Source organism: Danio rerio, chromosome 18 (assembly GCF_049306965.1).
Source record: "Danio rerio strain Tuebingen ecotype United States chromosome 18, GRCz12tu, whole genome shotgun sequence".
Taxonomy (NCBI): domain Eukaryota; kingdom Metazoa; phylum Chordata; class Actinopteri; order Cypriniformes; family Danionidae; genus Danio; species Danio rerio.
In genome coordinates, this window is record NC_133193.1 from 37,899,786 (window position 1) to 37,922,858 (window position 23,073).

The window sequence follows — 23,073 nt, forward strand, 5'->3', positions numbered from 1 at the left end:
TTGTTCTTATGAAGCGGGGGGTGGGGGATGGTGTGATGCTCTCCCATTTTTTCTAAGTGCCACAAGGGGGCGCTGCTCCGACCTATCCTTCCTAGAGCTTCCAGACAATCTTTTCGGGGTCGGGAGGAAGCGGAAGGTGAGGTGGGGAATAGGATACGATAAAAGAGGCAGAAAAGACCAGTGAAGAGAGTTTTGTTTGGTTTCTGTCCGTGTGTTTGGTGGTAAAGGATTGGAGAAAGAGGAGAAGAAAGGTAAAAAGTGGAGAGCTGTTGGTTTCGACGATTGAGTGTTTGAAGACAAAGGTGTGAAAGTGATTATGGACATGGTGGCCAGACAACTTCACTAGCCGTTGTGTGCGGATGGTCTGGGAATCACATGAATATGTGGACCTGTGCAGATCTGCGTTGTTTGCCCTGGGTCAGTAACGATAGTTCATTGGCATTCATTCATACACCCACACACTCCACACACACATTGCAACGCCATTACATAGGCTTTCTTTACATTTCTTTTCTCTCTTGTTTCTGTCATATCAGCCACACATTATTATTGAATTGTTTGAATTTTTGTTTGTTTGTTTTGTTTTGTTGTTAACTAAGAAGCGTTTATTTTGTTAATAGATCTTTAACTTAGACTGAACAGGAATTAAAAATATATATTTTGTTTAGAATCTTTTTCATTGTACAGTGTGTTAAATATATAACAGTTGACAACATTTTAAAGTATGTGTTGAGTTATCTTTATTTTCTCCTTTTCTTTTTCATTGTGTGTATGGTGGTTGAGTGCTTGCGGTGGCTATCCAGGGTTTAATATATTATTTGTCAAGTTAATCTTGTCAAGAAGGTTTATTAATACCGATAACCAATTTTTTTAAATTTATTTTTTATTTTTTTGAGGTCCACTGGCAGTAAGATTAAGGGATTAAGGGACGTTGGACCAGTGTTCGAATCCCGCCGAAAACAGTTTTGGAGATTTGATTTTTTTTTCTTCTTACAAATTGTATGTAAGACTTATTTAATACCACACAACCATTGAGTAAATGGGGCCTTAATAAGTATTTGGGGGGACAATTCCATCCAAGCAAAACTTGAAGGGTCGTATCGCAATAGGTCAGTTTTTGAGAACATTGCGTTGCAAATGCTTGAATGGGGACATCAAAGAACTTGGCTGCAGTGAAAGAGAAAAGTAAAATGCCTTAAATGCAAAAGATTCTAACTAAAGGGGTGGTCGTGGTTGTGTCACCTGTCCATTTTATAATGAACTTGAATGCATTTTTGGTGACAAACTGAGCTGCAACCAGGCCCGGATTGGCTAATCGGGAGGACCGGGAGAATTCCCGGTGGGCCGGTCCGTTTTTTGGCCGCGAGGGCCGGTGTCCCTAGCTCCAGAATCTGTTGCTCTCAGCAGTCACACTTTTTAAATTAATTTTTTTTTTTTTTATTTGACCACAGTCTTCTTATTGATTATTTAAACACAGCTCTGCTCTTTTTATCTATTTTCTTGCAGCCTGGTTAATGATGATATAACTTAGACGAGCCACCTATAAATGCACAGCTGTTGAGGTTCAGTGGTTAGCACGTTAGGTTACGACACTGCAGACCCGGGTTTGATCCTTGTCTGAGTAGCTTTTTTTTTTTATTTATTTATTTATTTATTTTTTTATTATTATTAATTGTTAATACTGTTAGGGTTGTTGAACATTTGAAGTTCTAAAGCAGCTGTTTTCTCAAAAAAAAAAGACGTGATAATGTAATTAGAAACTGAATTGGAAATGTCCTTATTTTAAAGAGCCCATATTATGGGTTTTTGAAAATTCCCCTCCATGTATTGTGTAACACAGCTCTAAGTGAAGTGAAGTATCTAGCTAAGGCTTAAATCTGTTAGTGTACAGTGTTTAAAACGGTTGATTCATCTATAAAAGAGTCGACTCATAGTGCTTCAAACGAGTCGCCTTGATACCGATTCATTACGTGTTTCGCCATGACGTACGAACGAAACCAAGTTATTCACGTGCACGCGCAAACCCGGGAGATTTCAAACCTGAGGCCCCGCCCTCTGACGCAGAAACCCAGACACACACACAAACACACACCCACACACACACACACACACACAAACATGCCGGTCGATTGAAGTCACACTGCAGATGGATATATTGAGTCTCTACCCAAACATGAAACCTCAGCATTATAGCCAAGCAGTTGGAAACTACTGGAAACTTCTGGAAGCTACATGCTACAAAGAATACTTCATCAGCGTTTGTTAAAGGAAGGATCAGTAAAGAGTAACTTACTGATGGACGTCAGGATTTTTCTTCCTCCATTTCTCAAGTGTAAGTACGTGCGGTTAAAGTTGCCTCGTTGACTCTAGCTTGCAAATGTATTTAGTTGTGATTTGTTACTTGTAACCGCGTGTACTGTATCAGGTTAACTGGCTATATTCTCTTATCGCGTGCAAAGTCACGTTAAAAACGCAATGCGTGCTGCGTTAACGGAGCTCCGTGGACGAGGAGTAGTGTGTGTGTCTGTGTGTGCGCGCGCTGTCGTCCGGAGGTGTGTGTGTGCGCGCGCGCGTTGTCATCCGGAGCAGGGTTAAGTGCGTGTGTGTGTCTGTGAAAAGAGCAGAGTGAGAAGCTAGGAGATCTCCTCAACTGTTTTTGGAGTTTTTGCTCAATAAAATAGTTAGTTGTCTGTATTTTCAAGTCCATAGTCTGTATTTACATTGACCCACTGGCAGCTAAACTCCACGCCTACACCATCGAGCGTGTATGAACTGTGATTACTTTTATATTGCTGATTAGCTGTTTGGCATTTCACTCTGACTGAAGGCAGTCGACCAATCGCGACAGGCTGTCATTGGTCCAATCAGCGCAGATTAGCTTCGCGCTAAGAAGGGGTTTGGGAACAAATGAATCACTGGACGATTCATACAGGAGTCGCTGGGATAATTAGGTAAAAATAAATGCAGATTATAAGAACATGAAAGTGTTTTTTGACCTTGCATGCATATTAAACTGTTGTTGGAGACCCTTACAACCAAGATATGACCCTATTTCACGTATAATATGGGCTCTTTAATATAGTCAGTCGTGAACTGAGGTGGGCCGGTCTGAGGCTTAAAACTCCAGGGCTGAAAAGGAGTCCCACTCCGGCCCTGGCTGCAACCATTAGAACTGCTTGACAGTTCCATACTTGGAGATAAAGAAGCTACAGCAAACCGCAACAGTGATGTTGAGAGAAAAGTTAAATTGTCCCTGACCAATTAATGATTTTAATATACTTGCATAATGCATGAATTACGAAATTTGACCGTGGTTACTATGAATAATCATGATGACTGTAATTATGCAAATGTTAACTACAAATTAACTATATTATTGCAATGGGTTAAATACAGCATTTGAGTGATTATCCTGGTAATAAAAATTATAATATTATTCCAAAAATGATTGTACTATAATAAAATCAGTGTTATCTTCCCGGGAAAAAAGTCAACGTTTAAAAGCATCTCTTTTTGCAGTATTTATTAATGATGGTTCATTTAAATATTTACCAATGAACTGTTTGTAATTGTTTAAAAGACGAGAACATGAAACAAAATTGAAAGGCTGTATTTTTGTATAGATTTTAAGAAGTATTACATAAATAATACTGAATGAGTGACACTTCTTATGGGTAGAGCTTGTGACTAGGGAACGTCCGTCCGGGAGGCCTGAGCACCATGCTGCTCTTCCTTCAGCAATCATTTTGTCTTTCACTGAGTATGCTATAAAATTTAAGACTCTGGCAGCCTCATGCAATTGAAATATAAGAGCCATCGTAGACTTTTTTGCTCTTCAGCCAGGAGAAGGGACCCTTGTTCCATTTCTACCACTGCTCTTTCGTTAGATTTTGAATGCAGGTGGAACATCTCCATCTCAGGAGAAACAGCAGCGACTTGCTCTGGGCCTATGTCTGTACTGTGGCAAGCTGAGACATTTTACTGCAATGTGTCCAGTAAAAGCCAAGGCTCACCAGTTAGACGAGGGATTATTCTTTTATCTTCCCCTTCATCTCGCACCCTTCTTCCCGTTATGGTCCAGTATGAAGGATTTTCCAGCCCCTGTTCAGCTCTCATTAGCTGTGTTTCCTCTGTAACTTCCGGGGCCTGATCAGGCCAAAACAGAACTTTGTCGGGGCCAGTGGCCAGCCTTTTTCGGCCTGCTGAATACCTTGGGCCAAGGAGGGCCAGCTGGGGCTGGTAAAGATGGCATGCCATCTCACACTAGTTTTCAGATCACACATGAGTACATGCGGCAAACAAACAAATAAATAAATAAATAGGCTAAGGGAAAGAAAGCATATAGCTGGTGAGTTTAAGATAAGCTATTCCATAAAACACCTTATAGGCTAGGCGTCTTTATTGCTTATGATCGTCCTTATGTTTCTCTATTGAATGTAAGGGTGTTGCATAAAATAATATAGTTTTAATTTCTTTGAAGATATTTTGACATTTTTTCAAGAATTTCAATAAAAAATATGAATATAACAGAAAGACATAAAACTTTACAAATTACGGGTCCACGTTTTCCACTTTTAGGCTCAAAACAATATGTTATATCTGGATAAAAAAGTCTAAGCTATATTGAAATCATTCAAAGAATGAAAATGAAAACAATCGAGAGAAAATGTATAAGCACAAAATTAGGGGTAAAATAAAGTTATTTAAATTGAACAGTAAATGCACCACTAAACTACAGAAAAAATAAACATCTTAATGCAGATTTATACTTTCACATGGCATCGCATCGCACAACTCACGAAATGGATTAAGGCTTTTATACTTGACATGTTCACCATTGAGATATATTTTTTTAAAATGACAGGGGGCGGTCCAAAAAAACAGAAAGTAAAATCAGACGAATAAAAAGATAATCATTATCATTTAAGATGTTTTTGGGGGCCTCTTTTTGTTGTTTTAATAAACTTATCCCTCAGGTTTTTTCCAAAGTTTTACAAAAACTTTCCTCCTTTCCAATGGCTGTTGCAATTTCTAGCCAATAATTATTGGTCTTTCTGGCAAGCAGAAATGTAACTGTGATAGAAAATAGGTAAAAACTTGATTAGGTATTAAAGCCTACTGTACTATTCACTCTTCAAATAAATCCCACGATCAATCCCATCTTATCAGTAAAATAAAGTGAACTAGTGTCTGCTGTACAGTGTTTTGTAAAGTACTTCAGTTACTCTGTTGTGGTAATACTATAGTTGCTATGGTAACACAAGTGTATTAAAAACAAACTACCCAGTGCTTTATTTTTTTATTTTATTTTTTTTTACAATATAGGGTATATTTTTCTACAATTCACCACACTTTACTGTAGTAAAACTACACTGTATTTCATTTTATCAGTTCACTATTCTTAATACTAAAGTATGCTGAAGCATCTCTGGAGAGCAAAAGCACGAAAGGAGTCAGATGGAGCGAGAGCAGATCATTCGCACGTGAGCAGCCAGTGTTTTGAGAGCTCGCAAGGAGTTTTGTCCATGAACAAAGGAAACCAGCGCGTGAGCAGAGATTCGCTCTCTCGTATTACAGCGCTCCCGACTTATAAAACTGCGCTTGCGACATTTGTCAGTGAAATAACGGCATACTCTGCCAGCCAAAATCATGTTGCGCAAACTCAAAGCGAACTTCCGCAAACACAGCGATGATGTCACATTTGCTGCGCGCACTGAATTTAATATAAGAAAGCTGATTGGCTATTGCAAGTTGACCTTTTTGTAGTTGTAATACCGCAAATTACAATTGGACTAGTGAAATAAAGAACTACAACACTCTAAAAACCTAGCAACAACAACAAAAAGAATTTAAATGAGCATTAGATGTAGAGTTACATGGACATCGCAAAAATAAGACCTGTGCAAAAATACTTAAAACCTAGAACAGCAAATTTAAGACTTTTTAAAGCCATAAATTTCGATTTTTTAATTTAAGACTTTTTACCACTTTTTAAGACCCCGCGGGGACCCTGCAATGTAGGTATATGCAATACATAAATACAACCATTGTAAAGCCATATTAAACTTTCACTTTACAAAGGACTACCTGAAAAAAATGTTTTGATATTTTCTAAAAACGATAATCAATGGAGGATGTTTAAAATGTTATTTATAAAGTATTTAGATACAATGATATTAATCAAATCATGCAAACAGAGCATTTTTGGGGTGAGTGAAAGCAGAAACTACAGTACATTCTGTCATCCAGTCCTGCAGTGCCACTTTACAAATGCATTGGGGAAAACTGCAAATACAAAATGGGTTCTATGTCCTCAAACTAGTGTTTATATTTTTATATGACGTGGTAAAATTGAAAAATAAAATTTGAAATGTAGAGCTTTAAAAGGGAATAGCCCGACAGTGGAAACATGACATGATTTCAGCTTCACCGCTCAACCTCCTGGGCAAATGGCCCGACCCGGCCTGGCAAAAGCCCTGGCTTGCACTGGCCTGACAGTGGAAGTGTGGCTATTGACACCAGGGCCGAGGGCAATTTCATGGACCACTCAATGGGCACCCAATGGGGAATCTCTGTTCAGCTGGGGGGATAAGGCTCAGGAGGCCTTTGATAAACTCAGTTCCCGTTTTCCATGTGTTAAATAACATAGGTCATAGACAAGGTAGACAATTCTGAGGTCAGAGTAGGCACAGTCCTGTCACAGTGATCTCTTCAGGATGGTAAAGTACACCCCTGTGCTTTCTTCTACCATTGCTTGACCCCCAAAAAGCGAAAACTATGACATAGGCAATCGGGAGTTGTTGGCAGTCAGGCTTGCTTTGGGTGTGTGGCGCCACTGGCTAGTCAGTGCAGAGCAGCCTTTTGTGGTCTGGACAGACCACAAGAACCTGGAATTGATAAATTCTGCCAAGAGGCTAAAGACAAGCCCGTTGGTCTCTCTTCTTCAGCCGCTTTAATTTCACTTTCTCGTACACTCGTTGTACTCCCTCGCCTGAGTCTATGAATGTCACTCAAATGTTTCCCGCCTATTTGAGGCCCTGGGCCCAGTTTTTTAAAAGTAATCCACTAGGATTTTGGATAAGGGATTGGATCAAATCTTGAAAATGGGGTTTTCAAAAGAAAAAATGGATTACCTAATTGGATTAGATCACGTAATCTAATCTTGGTTTTGATCCGGATCAAACCTTTACTTTGGATTTTTAAGACCTTTTTTGTAGGATTTGGATCACTTTAATCCAAAAAACATGGATTAAACTGATCTCATCAGAAGGGTGGATTTAGTGTGGATTTCATGCCCAAAATTTAATGAAAACTAAAAAAATGTATTAAAAATTTTTATGTTTGGATCTTACTAGATATACTATTTATTCATAAAGTTTTATTTATATTTGTTCATCAGTCAGGCTATAGTGATTATTGGCTTTAACGTATTCAGCCTTTCAGTATAGGCCTACAGCAAAGTAGAAATAGCTTGGCCTCATAAAACAAGTAGAAATAGCTTGGCCTCATAAAACAATCCCCCAAACAGCTGTCAAAATTGACCAAAAACAATACATTTTATTTTGTCAATAATTATATATATATATATATATATTTATATATATATATATATATATATATATATATATATATATATATATATATATATATATATTCATCACAATGGAAAATATTTTTGTTTTTAGAATATTTATTAGTGATGCATGCAATGATTACAGAATAACCAAAAAAATGCAAAGAATGGCAATCACTGATTTTAAAATCACCTTCAACAATTGCAAAAAGATACTGAAAGAGCAGAAGCACAGCTTCATCTGGTAGAGGAACAACTGACTCTGACCAAACTGCAGCAAACCAAGGCCAGACTTGAGATTCGCCTCCTAAAGGCTTTGCTCAGCAAGCTAATCTCTCCATATCAGATAAGGAAGTCTGAACTTATTGTGGAGTTTTTGACATTAAGTCTTTTTTTATTTACATCTATATTTGAAACTTATTATAATTATCCTCAATGTACAGTGTTTGTGTTGTAGGTCTCAGATGAGCGGACTGCTGGAAGAGGATGGGGTGTGGTTTTTATTGTTTTTAATTATTTTGTTTTTTTAATTTTTTTTTTAAATGTGTGTGTGTTTTCATTTCAAATAAAAATAAAGTTATATTGACCCCACACTGGCTATTCTACTTATTGCTCTTTACATAGGCCTATCTATCCATTTACATTGTGATTGAGCACTGGTAATCCAGATTTAGTGATCCTGAAAAGTTCCTATCCAGATCAGATTGATCCAATCCAATGTTACTTTGAAAAACTGGCTCAAAAAGTAAGCTGGATTACGTGATCACCGATCGCAAAAACAGGATTACTAAATCCGGATCAATTTTATCCAGATTAAACCTTTTGAAAAACCGGGCCCTGGAGATGGGGGCAAATTATTTGTTCTAACTCGCCTCCCACTGGTCTGCTTCGCCCCCGTCTCTTCCCATCTCTGGTCACACCTTGCCCTTGATTTTGCAACTGGCTTACCAGTATCGAGGGAGAACACTGTCAACGGTGGTGGAGCAATTTTCCAAGGCGGCCACTTCATTCCTCTTCCTAGGAGACTGCTCAGGCGGTGGTGGACCACGTTTTTTGGATTCATGTTCTTCTGGTCAATGTGGTTTCTGATAGGGGCCCCCAGTTTGTCTCCTGGTTCTCCTGAAGGAATTCTGTCAACAGATCGGGGCCTTTATGAGTCTGTGGTCGAGACTTCATCCTCAGTCCAATAGGCAGTCTAGGCAGGCAAACCAGGACTTGGAACACACTCTCCGCTGCCTTGCAACCCAGAATCCTAGCTCCTGGTGTCAACAACTGTCCTAGAAAGAATATGATCATATTAGTCTATCAGTCTCTTACACAAGTATGTCACCATTTCAGTGCTCTGTAGGTTACCAACCAGCCCTGTTTCCCTCACAGGAACCTTGTGCTGCGGTCCCGTCTGCCTTGGCTTTTGTCCAATAGTGTCGACACACCTGGAGCAGAGCTAAGAGCCCTTCTTGGCCGAGGCTAGTAGGTAGACCCAAGCAGCGTCATCAGACCTGTCATTGCATGTTCTCCCCGTGTTGGTGTTGGTTTCCTCCAGGTGCTCGGGTTTCTTCCACAGACCAAAGACATGCGGTACATGTAAATTAAATTGGCCGTATTGTATGTGTAAGAGTATATGGGTGTTTCCCAGTAATGGTTGGAGCTAGAAGGGCATCTGCTGCATAAAACATATGCTGGATAAGTTGGCGATTCATTCCGCTGCAGTTTGAGACAAGGAATAATACAAAAATTGACATTAAAAACTAAATAACTGAAAGTGTTATTCTCAGTTATTTAGTGTTTGATGTTCTATTTTGTTTTTATTGTTTGTTCTGAAAGCAATCACAGAATATTTTACATCTTACTCTTACTCTATTTTTCTTCCTGTAATGCATGTGAACTGACAAAGTAGTTCTCTAAATAAATAAATAAAAACTTTTAACAGCCTACACAGGAAATGTCATTTGAAATGATGGATTAAAAAAAACTAAAAAACTAAACAAATCCTTAAAAAGAAATGAAATTCTCCCGCCATAAACCAGGAAAAAATATTCAGAAGGACTTAAATTTTAAATAGATGCAAAAACAGCAGTGAGAGAACATTTGGTTCTAATAGGAAGCTACTTTCTGTTATATAAAGCTTTACAAGTGGAAATAATTTTTCTATTGCCCTCACTGCCAAAAACTGCAGTTTTCCTGTCTATTTTGCCTTCCAGATCACTGTTGACCTTTTACCCAGATAGTGTTGCAGACGCATCACCAAATTATTCACTTGGCTCTGAATGTTTCTCAGTGCTTTTTTATGCATCTTTGTGTCCTTCCCTTGTTTCCTTTCTTTGTGTGTTAGGAATTGAATAATGCAAAAATGATGTATTTTCACTTGCTTTAGTGCCACTTCAAATTGTCATCAATCAACAAAGACTGTACCACTGTATTCAGCTTGGGCATAGACACTCTTAGATACTACAGATAATTATTTATAATATGATAATGTCAACCTTCACAATATATATAAATATAGTGCCATTCATTAGTTGATGACAATTTGTAGTGACGCTAAGGGAAGTGAGGATCTATCATTTCACTTGATTTAATACATTTCCTTAGCATCCTGAGGAAAGGAAGTGAATAAAAAAAGTGGATGCACAATTAAGAGTTGAGAAGCACAGCTGCCATCTGGTTGTCATGTGGTTCGTGGGGCTCTCCAAACAAACAAACCAGCATTGACAATACATTAGAATAGGTTATTAAAAATATAAATCTTAGATACCTTCTTTTCTTTATATATATATATATATATATATATATATATATATATATATATATATATATATATATATATATATATATATATATATAATTTGTATAAGTAAACACATAGAATGCAAACAAATAATACATTTAACCCAACTCACACAAAGCTGAACTTCACTGTTGGCAATTCTGCTGCTATCCTTGGCTTAGCGGATTTTCAACTTTCTCTATTTCTTAAAGTTTGAGGGAATCAAATTATCTGTTCACCCAGCTCTGGTTATTTTATATGTCATAATATAAAAGACAAAACACAGTAGTGTGGAAGACAATAAATCCAGGGGTAGACCTTTATTTTCATTCCGGTCTGTTTAGTGCAGGACACAACAGCTGATTGTGGGTTGAGATTATAACTTTTCATGCAAGCTCTTCCCACGGCCCTCTGATCGAAACACTGTGGGTGGCTGGCTTTAGGAAAGGAAGCAGATAGAAACTGACATTGCAGATGTTAGTCCATGAAATATTTGCACTTTTGCAAATAGATCTCTGTGTTGATAATGCTAGATTGTATATGCATTAAGAGCTTTGTATTTGTATTCTAACTCTTTGGCATTGTAACTTCATATATCCTTGCTGTAACTGTATATATCACAATTGCAACTTTCTCATAGGAATGATTTTTTATTTCACAGACTAATGTTAATAATTTTAACATTAATCAAAAAAACAGCAACTTTCTCAATTGTTACTCAAAATTATTACTTTACATCAGTTGTTTTTTTTATCTCATAATTCTGTCTTTTGTGAACATTTAGATTTTGTCACATAAGTGTGACTATTGGAAACAGTTGCATTTTTATTGTGTGCTGTTACTTTTTTTCCTCATTATTACCTGGTTTATGTGTTTATATACTAATTTATTTTGCTAAGAGGAAACAAGCATTATCGTTAGCGCTAAACTTATTGAAGATTTGTAATAGGTAAAGAGTCCATCCAAAGTGTTCCGCAGGCTTTGACTTGAAATGCTGTTACTGGTGAGACTTAATAAAGGTTTGAGAAAAGAATGAATGGATTGATTAGGTAAAGGTTTTGCTTGTTTAGTATTCATATTCTGCCATCTATTGGTCAAGTGAATCATCTACAGTAATCAATTATTGTAGCGCATTCAGGGTGAAGCCTCGATTCTTGGGCCTATGAAAAGAAAGTGTAGCTTTGCAGGCCCCTTTACACGTTTCATCTTGTATGTCAATAATAATTTTATTTCATTTTAAATATTAGTTTTTCATTTTAATATTTTGAACAAGATCTATGCCATTTGTCGATATAGCAGAAGCTGTGCTCTCAAAAAATCACTGGTCAAACTTCTCATACCTAATACTTCACCAATTTCAAGGTAATTACACCAAATCTTACATCTCTAACAAATACAGAAAAAGTATGGCTCTTTTTTGGGAGAGAACTCCAGTCTGATACAAACAGCAGCAAAGAATGTATTAGCTTGTCATAAACACAGTTACCCAGTGGAAAAAAAATAGTCAGAACCATTACAAATAACTTGAATGACCGTACAGATGCACAGTATATTTAAATTTTCCTTTATCTTTTTACCTTTTTAAACTAATGCTTAATTTGTCTTTTTCCCTCCCTTTCTTATTTGGATTTCTGTAGCGTGTAGTCAGACTCAAGACACAGAGATAAAATCAGACAGTCAGGTATAATGAAGTGAATTTTTTTTCATTTTACTCCACTCTAGCATTAAATTCTTTGAGCATAAACAAGCTAATTTGTATATCTAGCACTTATTGTGTGTATTACCAATTCCTCATCAATTGTAAGTTGCTGTAGACAAAACTTTCTGCTAAATGTTAATGAACAAAACAAAGAGCAGATGTTAGTGATTATTTAATTTATTAATTTTCTTGTTGGTTTAGTCCCTTTATTAATCTTGGGTCGCCACAGCAGAATGAACCGCCAACTTATCCAACACGTTACGCAGCGGATGCCCTTCCAGCCGCAACCCATCTCTAGGAAACATCCACACACACACTACAGACAACTTAGCCTACCCAATTCACCTGTACTGCATGTCTTTGGAATGTGGGGAAAACCGGCGCACCCAGAGAAAACCCACGCGAACGCAGGGAGTCCACGCAGAGAACGCAGGGAGTCCACATAGAAACGCCAACTGAGCCGAGGTTTGAACCAGCAACCCAGCAATTTTCTTGCTGTGAGGCGACAGCACTACCTACTGCGCCACGGCGTCACTGTTAGTAATTAATGCCAAATATAATCTCTTGAATGCGAAGGAGATTTAACTGAGGATTTTATAGCAGTATCACCCTGTATAAGGAGTTTGTAGGATGCAAGGAGTAAGTTTCCAGGAGCTTGTATCAAGAATAGGATGCATTTAGGGTAGAAGAATGTGCACACACAGGAACACACTAAGGGACAGGCTAATGTCGTGGTCACACTAGAGTTAAAACATGCAAAAATCTGTAAGACCCTGCGAAAGGGATGGGAATAAACAGGATGATTTGAAAAAGAGAGTGATTGCGGTAAATTTTTTACATTTCTGTCCAGAATTATAGTAGTATTACTAAATAAATAGCTTGGCATAAGTGATAAGTCCTGTTCTGGTTCTTGCTAGTAATTAGTGGGTGACAGTCAGGTTTGTGTGATTAGAAGACCAACTGAAGCTGCTGTCACACTAGAGTTTGAGTTTGCGAAATTCTGTCGTACGGCTCTGTGAAAAGGGTCAAGAATAAACAAGATGATTAGACATTTAAAAAGCGAGCTATTGCTCCATATTATAAAGTTCTGTCCAGAGATGTCATGTGTTGACCCTCGATTGGTCTTACGCAGTCAAGTGATGCAATTTCGCAGATTAGAGTTCATCAAGCTTGAACTTTGCACCGCAGTGACCAGTGACACTTAACGCATGACCCTGTGTTTCCGGTCTGACACATTCGCGTGCGTAAGAATGGAAGTCTATTGGAAGGAAGCCAAGTGTGACCGCAGCTTTAGGTTGGTGGAGGTTGGTAAGGTAGGATGGCCTGTTGTTTCTGTGACACTATTCTAATTGTTTATTTTTCATCTGTATATATATATACATATATATATATATATATAGAAATACCTTGTGTTTTAGGCTACTCCGCCCATATACAGCGACAAGCAAACCAAATATGGTTGCTGTTAGACAACATAATGTACTTTTGAGGCTTTTTTAGTCAAGAATGTAGTTGTTTATATTGCAACTATGCAGTTTATTTATAAGGATAGTGCCTGTTTAAATTTTTTTTTTTATAATTTCTGAAACAGCTTGTCGGCAGCCATTAGCCTGTCTTTGAGCAAAGACTGTTAATGATGTTCATCCACAAGATGGTGACAGAGGAAAACCAGCGTAATTTCAAACTATAGCTGATCAAATCTAATTAAACAAGGTCGATCTCTCTCTTTTATAGGTTGAATATATATATTAGAGGGATACAAAGTTAGCGTAAGCTCTACTGTAAAAGATCTGGGTGTCAAATTAGATTGTTTATGACCTCTAGGCTGGATTACTGTAATACTGTTTGCTGTCTGCCCAGCATCCGCTATTAATAAACTTCAGCTTTTACCAGGTCTAGAAAATATGATCATATCACCCCAATTTTATCCTCCTTACACTGGCTGCCTCTTAGGTTTCGTATTGATTTTAAAAATTACTTCTTACCTATAAAGCTTTAAATAATCTAGCTCCTGTTTATCTAACCAACCTTCTGTCTCGCTACAATCCAACTCGCTCTTTAATATCTCAAAACTCAGGGCTTCTAGTAGTACCTAGAATAGCAAAGTCGAGTAAAGGAGGTCAAGCCTTCTCATTTTTGGAACCTAAACTCTGGAATAGCCTTCCTGATAATTTCCGAGGCTCAGACACACTCTTGCAGTTCAAAACTAGATTAAAGACCTATCTGTTTAGTAAAGCTCACACTTGGTGCATCACTTAAAGATAAAATGCATGAATGTGCTCAACGCAGGTTTTTGCATCTCCTTTATATACAGTATGAACAGTAGCTATGCTGATTATTCTCTATTGCCACCTGGGGATACTCATCCCGAGGCCCTCAGTCTATGCAGCACCACTTATTCGATCCAAGACCAGCAGCAAGATAATCCAATGGTTTCTATAATCGTAGACCAGGCTGTATCCTGAGCAGCTGCTGTAGTGATCATAGAGGAGTGGAGAGCTTGAGACTCCTGTGACGCTCCAGGGAAAGATGAGTCTTCGCTGAGGTTCAGCATTCTCCAGCCTCCAGTGCCTAGACTGCAGCTCTGCACAAGACGTTCGGCCAGAGGAGAAGTGGTCATGCCCAACTGAGCCTGGTTTCTCAAGGTTTTTATTTCTTCACTTTTGCCAATTGGTGAAGTTTTTCTTCGCCGCTGTCCCCATTGGCATGCATGGTTCGGGATCTGTAGAGTTGCACATCAATGGATTTGCTCCTCAGTGTTTGGACCAAGTGTGCTGCAAGCCTGCTTTTGAATAAAGGTCTTGGCCATTAGATCGGCCCCTGGGGGCTGGCTGCAGTACAAGTCATAAAGCCCGCCTCCTCCGAGTTAATGAAGGAGACTTGAGCCCAAATAAAAACAATTATTACACTTGAAATAAAATGTCCCAAAAGATGGTTCTGGTCAATTAAGGCGCTGGTTATCACGCTGATATAGGTGCAGATCTTCATTTTTGTAAACTATTTGTTTTAAGCAGTAATTTATTGCTGGGTGTATCATCGTGAATGACAGCTGTGATTGACAGTTTCTCAAAGCAGACTGCCTAAACTTCGGCAGAAGACTGAAGTGTTATTATTTGATTTCTGTGTTATTTCACCATGACATAATGAGTTCAGCAGTAAACTATACTTTCTGACATACAGGATCTGGTGGAACACTGTTTATTTGGTAAGGTCAGGGCATTTTTCAGGCTTTATTATTTTGCTGATACACGCCTAACCACCCAGATAGCAAAATACACTCGGGCCAGTTCTGGCTAGATTCACGCCTGCCAGAGACTTACCTCTCAGCCTGACTCTGTCTGCTGGACCTACTCGGGCCGGATGCCTAACGATGGACTCACTGCCCGATTCTGTCCGGAATCAATCTGGCCAGATATAGTGACCATTAGCGAGCCGAAGCTGACACCGCATCCAAGCCGGTGTTGGTCCGCGAGTATGTGTGCTGCGGCCCGGAGCTGGCGCAATTAGATCTTTATTATATAAAACCTCATCTTTGTTAATATTATTACAACCATTTGTGTTGATGTAACAGCAAATGCAGGCTACTATGTAAACGCAAAGTGTAGGCACTGCCTTTGAAAAAAATTGCAAACAGCATACATGTATTGCAAATATTCAAATAAAGCATAAAATAAATAATAATAAACCTGTATTTATTGCACAAGTATTAAACAAATAATAATAAAATTGAATACATGTTGTAGTGCACAAGAATTAAGAATTTCAATATAAAAATACCATTAAAATTGCACATTAAATGACACATTGTAAACAAATTTAAGTAACGATGACGGGGAAAATACAGGTTATCGCTATCTAGCAAATTCTCTATATGCATATGGGTCTGAAATAATAATTAGGAACACAAAACTAATGTTAGGTTAACTAATGTTAACTAATATCTCCTGTAAGGTTATTTGAACTTGATTTACAGGACGACTCTGCATTTTGAGTTTCAGCATGTTATTGAGTTAATCTACTGAATTTGCTGTTACAAAATACTAATGTTCTAAACTGAATCTTGTATGACAAATAGAGCTGTAAATGTTATATATTATTTATATACATCATTTACATATACATCATCGTTGGCTTTTTATTTGAAAACTCCTACTAAACAGTAAACTGAATGTAAATTCCTCTTCACCAGGTATAATAAAGGCAACAAATAAACCAAATAAAAACAGTGGCTAAAAAAATGAATAAATAATGCAAGCAAACAGTATAACAGCCTACAATACACGCAAAAAATATAAACAATACAAGCAATGTTGCAGCAGCTGATAGACATCAGTTGATACAATAATACTGCAAAGTTTTTTTGTACAAATTGACCAATTGCAGGGTTGGGATGTGTAAATATCCTGTTGATATTGTAAATATTTAATGCTTCGTTTATTCTCTACCAATAAACATGTAGCAAATAATAATGTAGATTAACTTGCACGCGTATCTACATTAATAATCTGTAACAAATTATAATGTAGATTAAAGTGCTCGCATATCTACACCATTATTACTATGATAAATTAGCTCACGGTTATTCTTCCTGCGCCTTTTCCACCGTTATAATGTTGCGAGTTACGATTTAGATTACAGTGCTCGCGTACCTTCTGGACCATTATATATATAGCGGACTAGCTTAACGGGAGGAAGATTAATTTGAATGGGGCTTCAAATGAATTGACTCACCCTTTAGATCTGAACAAACGAATCGTCCAGCGATGCTATCAAAATAAAAACGCATTAAGATTGAGCAGGGTAACAAGATCGAAGTTTAAGACATGAGATTCATAAATATACACAGGCACCTTTCTTTATACAAAATTACACTTTATTGACTAATCTAACAGAAACTAACACCTAACAAAAACAGAGTTTCAGGGCAGAGAGTTGCGGTTTGAAAAAGAGTGGGTTTCAGAACAGAGCAGGGTTCAAGAGAGGGTTTCAGAACAGAGAGCTTTGGAGCCGGGAGAGAGAAGAGTTGTGGTTTGGAAAAGAAAGAGAGGTGTAGCTTTGGTCCCAAGCTTATATAGGGCGAGTTTGGATCCACTTCCTTGAATCCTAGGTTTTATGGCTCTTTGTCTAAGGCAGCGGAATTTGCATAGGCAAATTTTATGCAAATCGGGACAGAAATGTTAAAGTCTCTTAAAATGTAAATAGGTTGCACTCGTATTGAAATAAAATGTGAACGATCAATTAGTACAGTAAGTAAGCTTTACGAAAAGTCTAAACACGAACAGTATAAGAGCTTGTTTAGTTTCGGTACAGTTAAACATTATATACGGAAGTATTAAAATTAAAATGTTGATACAGTAGTGAGGGAAACTTTGCAAAACACATGATTACACATAAAGAGAATACAGTTTATATGAAAATATCAGTTTTAAACAAGCAGAAAAGAAATCCTGTTCAATTTAGTTGTGCTGTGCTGTGAGCACAGTCCTTTGGGTCATAAATTCCTTAAGATAAGTTTTCGGGTCTTCCCTAGGCAAAAGTTGGCTCGGTTGTGGAATAAAAGCAAAATAATTATGTGTCTGGTCGGTCATATTTGTTACAATATTTAGACATCTTGCTGTATTTATCTTTTAAACACATGATTTTTCTCGCATGGTAAATCATTATCTATGGTGTGTAAGCAAAATTTTGGGTTCTGTTGATTGCTTATTAAAAATAAAAACCTTTCTAAAAATGTGTTGTTTATATGTTTTACAAATGTTATTTCTACCCCTATGAAGATTACAAATACCAACGACCCTGTTGTAAGAGAATATATTATTTGTGCTCATATTATTAGTCCGACTCAGACTAGAGTGTATAAAAGAGCGTTTATTTCTGTAGTCCAACATATATTGTTTTTATTATAGTAAAACAGCTTTCGTCACACCGTTTTTAAACCAAATATTATTGCGTGTTTTAAAATGTAAGTGCTTATATTTACATCAGAGAGCCTTTGTTATAGTGCAGATGCTGGTGGTCAAGTGAGAAGTTCTTATTCCAGATTATTGGGCTGATTCCAGATGTTGAAGAGGCTTGGGCGTATTTTACTCTTTTGTTAAGAACTGTTTTAAACAAACATGCCCCTTTTAAAAAATTAAAGTAAAAAATCGTCTTAGCCAATGGTTCAGCACAGAGTTAGCTGAGATCATTCGCCAAAAACACCTTCTATGGCGTAAAGCAAAGACTTCTAAAAATATGTCTTATTGGCAATCTTTTTGGGCTATAAGAAATAGATGTACTCAACATATTAGACAGGCAAAATCAAGTTATTTTAAGCTGTATTCGGCTGGTAATGGTCCTGATTCTCAGAGGTTTTAGAATATTATCAAAACTATGGAAAATGAAACAGTTTACTCACATCTTCTAAATTTAATTAAACATGATGGGGTCATTATTACAGACAAACTTAATATGGTGAAGCATTTTAATAGACATTTTGTCAATGCTGGTTGTAGCTTCAAGAATGGCTCCCCTGTTAACCAGACATCAACTCTTCACTCTCCTGCCTCAGGTCCTCACACATTTTCTTTCCAGTTGATCAAAGAGACTGAGGTACTTGGGGAACTGCTCAATTTGGATTCTCACAAATCAGCTGGATTGGATGATCTAGATTCATTCTTTTTAAAGAAAGCAGCCTACATCATTGCAGAGCATATCAGATGTATTTTTAACCTTTCTCTCCAAACGGTGTCCCATCAAGAGACTGGAAATCTGCTGCTGTAACTCCACTTTTTAAAGTGCGAGTGTCAAAGTAGACCCAGCTCAGCCGAAAATAGACAAAATGTTGTCAACATTGCCGCCAAACTCGGAGAGAGGGCAGAAAATAACAAAAGCAGTGGGAGCTTTTATCGCAAAGGATATGAGGCCATTTTCTGTAGTGGAAAACCCTGGGTTTCGCCACATGTTAAGTACACTGGAGCCCAGATATAAGCTTCCCTCACGCAGCCACTTCTCAGAAAAAATTATTCCAAACCTCTACAATGAAACCAAAGCCCAGGTAATAGCCTCACTGACCCAAGCTCACCGAGTTGCAATAACTTGTGATTCTTGGACTTCAGTCGCGAAATAATCATACGTTACATTAACGGTGCATTACATTAGCGAGGACTGGAAAATTCTGTCACATGTTCTGCAAACAAGAGCCGTATACAAATCTCACACAGGTGCTCATTTGGCAGAACTAATGTCTCATGTCGTGGAGGAATGGCAGCTCTCGGATAAAGATGTAGTGCTTGTGACAGATAATGCGGCGAATATGATTGCTGCAGCACAATGCGGAACATTTCCTCACGTAAAATGCTTCGCACATACTGTACAGTGAATCTGGCATCCCAGCATGCGCTTAAGATAGCTGCGCTTTCCAGGCTTTTGGCGAGAATCTGACGAATATCATCATTCTTCCATCGCAGCGCTACAGCGAATCACTGTTTAAAAGTGAAACAGCAATGTCTTAGCTTGAAAAATCATAAGCTAATAACTGACGTTGCAACAAGATAGAACAGCGCATACGACATGGTCAAGCGCTTCTTGGAACAGCAACCTGCGATTTGTGCAACTTTGTTGTCACCAGAAGTTAGAAAAGGAGAAGCAGATATGTGCACTCTCACAGAAACAGATGTGACAAACGCAGAGGATGCTGTGAAGGCACTAAAACCAATGAAGAATGTGACAAAACTGATGTCAGAAGAGCACAATCCGACAGTGTCTCTCATTGCTCCTCTAAATGCACAACTCATCCAGAATATGTCGTACAGTCCTAGGGACTCGCACATGATCCATGAGATCAAAAATGCCATTAAAGCAGATCTCTTGAAAAGGTACAATAGCGAATCAGAGAAGAGGATTCTTCACACAGCCTCTGCATTGGACCCCAGATTTAAGGGACTGCCTTTTCTCAAAGAGGAGGAGAGATTGGAAGTGTACAAAACACTGACAGAGGAGGCTGCATCTGGGGAGGTAATAATTCTATCATGTTTCTTGTACAATATAAAAAATGGGTAATTTTATTAAATAGTAATAACAAACTATTATCATTGTTAATATTAATGCCATAATATAATGTTATTTTTAATTAAAACAGAAAAAAACACTTATACCAATTAACTTTAATGTGGGCACTGCCAATCTATTATTTTAATTGTATTTTCAATAAATTTGTTTAAACACTTTTTTCAAAAAGACTGAGGGCACACCTGGAAGGACAGAAGAGGATGAAACACCTGAAATAGCAGAAACTTTAATGGGGGACACCACCTCTCCTACCCCTTAACGAAAGGCCTCCTCACTGCTTGTGAGTTTACTGGAACAATCATTTGCTGACCCTGATGAAAGCACTGTTGAACGGAAGACACCCTATGCTATTGCTATTGAGGAAATTGATGCATACTGTAAAGCTCCATCTCTGTCTCTTACTGAGGACCCTTTGAACTGGTGGCGTGTCCATGAGATCATGTTCCCTCTCCACTCTCGGCTGTCAAAAAGGTACTTGTGTATCCCAGGCACAAGTGTGTCAGCAGAGCAAGTTTTCTCCACAGCAGGAGATGTGGTCACTGGTAAAAGAAGCACTCTTAAACCAGAGCATGTAGACCAGTTAGTGTTCTTAAAAAAAAAAACTTCAAATTCCCAAATGCTGAGAAGTGACTCATGTTTAGCAGTTTGTGATGTTTCAGGAAGTTTCCTGTACCCAGTGCTGTGATTTCATATTTGTACTTTGATTTATTTCATGCTTAAATAGTTGTAAAGCATGCTCTTTTGCACTTTACTGTTTATTTTTAATGCTCATGTTGACTTTTGTGGCCAGGTTTGTGCACAGAAGACAGTTTTGTTAGATGTTTGATAATATTCAAGAACCTTGTTTTATAGCAGGTTAAATTAAAGGATTAGTTCATATATTTGACTGTTTGTGTTTATTGACAAAATGAATACATTCATTGAATATTTTTAAATGCATTTGAAGTAAAATTAAAAATGTGTACATAAACCGTCAATGCACCGATATCGAATTGAACCGAATCGATGGCATAATAATTGTAACCGAACCGAACCGTGAGACTAGTGTAGGTTCACACCCCTAGCCTGCATACTAGAGCAGTGTTGCAGGCTTTTCAAGTTTTAAGTGTTTATTGATAGTGGGGGAGCAACGCTTGAACGGCTTTGGGAAGCTCTTCAGGCATCGGATCTAGCTCTTAGAGCCACTAAAGAGGTGGCAACCAATATTGGTCGCTCTATGACTGCCCTTGTGGCCACCAAATGCCACTTTTGGCTCACTAGGGCCACCCCCCAAACTGGACTGCAAAATCCAGTTTTGTGCACGTCCATTTTGCTTTGGCGGAGTTACACCTACAATGGTGAAGCCAGAACAGGCTCTAGTTATGGAAACAAGGAGTACTGGCTATTCGAAGCCCACTTAACACATCAGGGTTTTACAGCCGCCATTTTATCGGTCCAAAAATAAAGGGGAGCATGAGGACTGTGTTCCATGTAAGATTTTTAAAAATCTTAATCAGTAGTGTTGCATATATCCATCCTTCGCCAATACAGGAAATACCTGAGGTTCTCATTTGTAGGCTAAGCATGTCAGTATTAGGTTCTTCTATTCGGCCAAGCACTGTCACTTTGTCAACCTTCACCTACAGTAAATATTCAAAGTTGCAATAGCTCCACTTCGTATGCAGCGTATGGCTAATTCTAACTCAATCTCACGATATGGCAATTCGTCATCGAAATGTCATTCTCGCCCATGTCAGAAGTTTGGAGCTTAGGCTGTTTTAAAATTCCTTTAAAACACTAGGTTGCTTCAAAGGATGAAATATCTTACATCAACATATAATATTGATAAATTAAATTCTAGATTTGATCAGTTTTACAAAAACAGCTTCCAAGTTACCACACACATTTTGCTTAGTGTTTTATTTTTGAATCATATGAATAGTCATTTTTGCTTGACCTATTAAAAATTTAAACTTTTTTGCATATTTAAATCCACAAATAAATATAATATCTTAATCCTTCAATCCCAGGTACTCTGCTATTTTTCATTTTATAATAGCATCTTCAAGTTTATCTAAATTTAACATTTTACATATTTTTGTTAACTTCTTTATTCATTTGTGGTAAATTATCAAAAATAATAATAATAATAAATTATTATCTTGTTCTTTTTGATTTTTTTTTTATTTGTATAAGTCTATAAAATGTTATGGCTCTTTTCCTAATTTCTACAGAATTTGTCAACTGACTGCAAAGCATGGATAAACTTTTTTCTGACCATTCTTTTTTCAAAGCGGATTTTTTTTTTCACAAAAAAAAAAAAGAACTATTCAAAGATGAATTTATGGGTTTACTATTTTTTAAGAGGTTAAGAAGTTGTAAACAAGATATTTTGGCTGAATTTAAACTAACAAATTAATTTGAACATTACTTAATTTATTTTGTTTGTTTAAATTTTACCCATAACCCATAACATTTAACCCATTGTTTGCTGGTGTAGGCTTGCTTATAGCTCCCCAACTAAGCCACCATCTGTTGGAGTTTTCCCCGGTGAACAAGAGAGTCGCCTCCATGCGCTTTCGGGTCAGGGATAGGTCTCTCACCGTGGTTTGTGCCCACGGGCCAAACACCAGTGCAGAGTACCCGGCTTTCTTGGAGTCCTTGGGATGGGTGCTGGAAGGTGCTCAGAATGAGGACTTTGTTGACCAACTAGGGGACTTTAATGCCACGTGGTTAATGACAGTGATACCAGGAAATGTGTGATTGGGAGGAATGGCCTCCCTGATCTAAGTGGTGTTCCATTATTGGACTTTATTGGACTGTGCACCATGCTTGAGCATATCGGTGTCCATCAGTGCACATGGTACCAGACACCCTAGGGTGGAGGTCAATTATCGACTTTGAATGATCGTCTCCAACCGTATGTCTAAGACACTCAGGTAATGAGGCACAGAGCTGTCAACTGATCACAACCCAGTCTGTGACTTGCATCCGCTGTCAGGGGTG

At 37.8% G+C, this 23,073-nt stretch overlaps 1 protein-coding gene and 1 long non-coding RNA gene across 2 annotated transcripts; one reads left to right on the forward strand and one right to left on the reverse strand.

Annotated features, from left to right (window-relative positions):
• Positions 1 to 8,113: 8,113 nt before the first annotated feature.
• On the reverse strand, positions 8,114 to 10,707 carry LOC141378751 (uncharacterized). Its single transcript, XR_012394048.1, has 3 exons — positions 10,474 to 10,707; positions 8,931 to 9,277; positions 8,114 to 8,850 (listed from the first exon to the last, which is right to left on the reverse strand). It is a non-coding gene; the product is annotated as an uncharacterized lncRNA (long non-coding RNA).
• A 7,624-nt stretch (positions 10,708 to 18,331) lies between these two features.
• Positions 18,332 to 22,372, forward strand: LOC141378747 (E3 SUMO-protein ligase ZBED1-like). The gene is made up of 2 exons (XM_073930001.1): positions 18,332 to 20,034; positions 20,258 to 22,372. Exons 1-2 carry the CDS (start codon positions 19,591 to 19,593, stop codon positions 20,345 to 20,347), a joined length of 534 nt encoding a protein of 177 aa, XP_073786102.1. The 5' UTR covers positions 18,332 to 19,590; the 3' UTR covers positions 20,348 to 22,372.
• The last annotated feature ends 701 nt before the right edge of the window (positions 22,373 to 23,073 follow it).